Raw genomic sequence first — 3,359 nt, forward strand, 5'->3', positions numbered from 1 at the left:
TATATATATATCGATTATCATATATCATCACTCTTTCGGTTTCTTTTGGTCAATTCATTGTCACCGTAACTGTTTCCTTCAGGCCGGTTGCGGTGCCGTGGAACTAGACCTAGCCTTCACTTCTGATGGCGTTGGTGTGTTAATGCATGATGATCTGGTAGATCGTACTACCGACCACACAGGCCGTGTGGACCAACACACGTACGAAACTGTACAGAAAATGGCTATCAAGCACGCGTACCTGCAAGATAAGCATGTAGAGCGAGTGCCTGACTTAGAAGAGGCGCTATTGCTAGCTATGGAATTAGGGTTGAAGGTGTTTATAGACTGCAAGAGCGATGCCGGGGCGACGGCGAGATTAATCACAAAGCTTTTTGACCAACACCCGGCATTGTACGAAATGGTATGTGTGTATGTCACGTCGATCGTTTGCGTGTGCTTGTCAATGATCTATTCATATACCAGGCTCGCTTAACTTGCATACTAGCTATTGGGTACAGAATGGCGTGTGTTGCAGCCATGTAGTCAGAGCTATCTGACATTCCGAAGAGACTGTTGCTGCATCGTTAGACTGCGTGTCACGTATGGTGTAAAGAACGGAATGTTACACATCCATGTTGCGTCGCGACCACATTCAGATACTAAACTAGATGTCAACTGTTGTCCTATGGAGTATCCCGAATCGCGCCGAACATTCTAAAGCCTTCATTGTAAGCTCTGCCGATCGTCTGTTTATTATCATCCGATCTACATATCTAGCTGCTCATACTGTTCTACAGAAGTCTGTGCAGAGATACAACCGTCTAATCTATCCTATATATTACTTCTTAGTGTGCCGTGTGTTCGTTCCATCCGGATATCATCTACGCAGTGCGCAAGTCGAATCCGAGGATCTTAACAGGGCTGACATACACGCGCATATTCTTGGAGATGGAGCCTGTAACTGCGTTCGACTTCTTCAAAGTGGTTGTCTTGGCTCTGTCTGATGCTGTCTGGGGCTGGGCTTTCCACAATTGGGCATGGTAAGTTAGCGACACACATTAGTACCATATCTTCGTGTATATTGGTACCATATCTTCGTGTATATTGGTACCATATCTTCGTGTATATTAGTACCATATCTTCGTGTATATTGGTACCATATCTTCGTGTATATTAGTACCATATCCTTGTGTATATTAGTACCATATTCTTGTGTATATTGGTACCATATCTTATATTCAGATGTCGCTTGTCACGTATATCTCGCACTTGTCGTCTTGGCACCAGCCGCCATCTGATCCAGTCTGGGGTTCAACTTTTGAGCTAAATACAGGAGGTAAGGCGTTCTTGTCATTAATATTGTTTTATTTTGTATTTTTAAATATTCATACATTTATATATATCACATGCATATGTTTGCTCCCATGTGCTTCCTGGGCACAAACATATTTCCATCCTGTCTTTTTGCGTTTGTGCTTTAAATTCACAGGTTATTCCTGGGTGTGAACTGTGTGCTGCTCGACGTCAACTCCATCAGTCGCGACGAAATCAAGAAGTGGAAAGCGCGAGGCATCCCCGCATTCGTATGGACAGTCAATGATTTATCCACAATGCGATGGTTACACTCACATGGTGTGTCGTTTATGACCGATGTTCCGGAAAACTTCAATGTACCGGATAATGGCCTATAGAACAAATAATGTGTTGTGAAGGTTTAGTTAAACATAGACAGCGGTCGTACTGAGGACATAAGTGTATTTGACTGAAGAAGCTCTCTCTCTGGCGATATAGCATAAGTAGCTGGGCGAGCACATACGTGCGTACATAGTAAGCAGAGAAGAGCACTTGGCAGATAAGTAGATGTCTTCAGCCTTAATTTTATAGCACAGTCTTAATCCTTAGCGCTTAGTAAGAGTTCAGATCAACAGAGATTAGAATAGTAAGTAGTAAGGTAATTGTCAGACATCTGTACCGGAGTATGTAGAATAATGCACGCATGTAAACTGGGTATGCACGTAGATTGTATACATACACAGTGTTCTCGTGTGCTTGGGTACCATACTCCTGGACATAGACACCATGCATCTGTTCACTGGTGAATTAACGTCCCATATATGTATACATAAACACTTAATCTAGTATATAGCATGGGGATGTATGTATGTATGGGCTCAAGTATCATGCAGTATACTATACAGGGTGTGGACTGTACAGTAGCGATAGTCATATCACACCAGAAGAACACCAAAAGTGTTTATGCATTGACACATAGAAGCATTAGATCGGAAGGATATGTGGAGGTCGTCATAGCACGTTAGCTGGAGATATAAAATAGTTCTCAGGAGCGAGAGAACTATATATGTTAGCCGTAGAGACGGGCTGACCGATACACTGGTGGTACAACAATCCCCAACGAATGACTGTGGTCAGTTTAACAGGACAACCCGCACAAGTGTTACGCGAGAGGCCATGAGTGGGCGGGCACAGCTGTATCAGCTGTAGAGTATAAAGTCGGCGCGTAGTGAACAAAGCCACACACATCCACCTACCGGCCAGTACGGGAAGATGCAGTCGGGGAAGGTGTGGCACTTAGCTTAAGTGTAGGTTGAACCTCGGAATGGCGTGGAATGGGGTAAATTTTATTTCTCAAATTGAGAACATGTCATTGTACACCAATTAAAAGGTATTAATTTTCAGACCAGAGTGTTCAGATACGGCCCAATACGGATATTGGACGGTTGGATGCACTGAAGAAGATGGTAAAAGGTGGATGCTAATTATATATGGTTGGCCATCATCGCATGTTGTAATAAGTTTCAGTGGGGTTTGAAGGATATACGCCAATGTTTGTGCCATAATGGGGACACACCTGTCAAACATATTGAGCATGCCCTTCACAATGTACCTTTCAGAAGGCTATGCAATAAGTTGTTACAATTTCACAATGACAGATTCCATGAAGCTTACAGGCTTCTTAGATGGAAGACGATATGATTGATGAGTTGGGCGTGGTTTGGGGTTGTGGACATGGTATGAAGTGCCCTGGTATCATACTTAAAATGCCTTTCTAATGCAGCTTATAGTTGATTAAATACAATCTATGTTGGTTAGATATATATACAAGTACATGAATATATATATGTATACGTATGTATATATATATATATATATATTTATATAATTATATGCTGTCACGCACACACTGTCATACACACACTTACGCACTGTCATACACACGCACATACACGCATATACACACGCACGCATACAAACACATACAATATATATATATATTTATATATATATATACATAGATATAGATAATATATATGTATATATATATATATATCTATTAATATTATATATATATATATATA

At 41.3% G+C, this 3,359-nt stretch overlaps 1 protein-coding gene across 1 annotated transcript; it reads left to right on the top strand.

Moving 5' to 3' along the window:
- Positions 1-80: 80 nt before the first annotated feature.
- SARC_13467 (hypothetical protein) lies at positions 81-2,913 on the top strand. The gene is made up of 3 exons (XM_014292402.1): positions 81-403; positions 832-1,022; positions 1,472-2,913. The coding sequence occupies exons 1-3, from the start codon at positions 143-145 to the stop codon at positions 1,671-1,673; spliced, it is 654 nt and encodes a 217-aa protein (XP_014147877.1). The 5' UTR covers positions 81-142; the 3' UTR covers positions 1,674-2,913.
- The last annotated feature ends 446 nt before the right edge of the window (positions 2,914-3,359 follow it).

Source organism: Sphaeroforma arctica, assembly GCF_001186125.1.
Source record: "Sphaeroforma arctica JP610 unplaced genomic scaffold supercont1.3324, whole genome shotgun sequence".
NCBI classification, from domain to species: Eukaryota; class Ichthyosporea; order Ichthyophonida; genus Sphaeroforma; species Sphaeroforma arctica.

Bases quoted from the DNA above. Each gene is read 5' to 3' on its own strand.
- SARC_13467 (XM_014292402.1), top strand. From the start codon at position 143: ATGCATGATGATCTGGTAGATCGTACTACCGACCACACAGGCCGTGTG. The intron at 404-831 runs GTATGTGTGTAT...ATTACTTCTTAG, and splicing joins ACCCGGCATTGTACGAAATG to TGTGCCGTGTGTTCGTTCCA. The intron at 1,023-1,471 runs GTAAGTTAGCGA...TTAAATTCACAG, and splicing joins GCTTTCCACAATTGGGCATG to GTTATTCCTGGGTGTGAACT.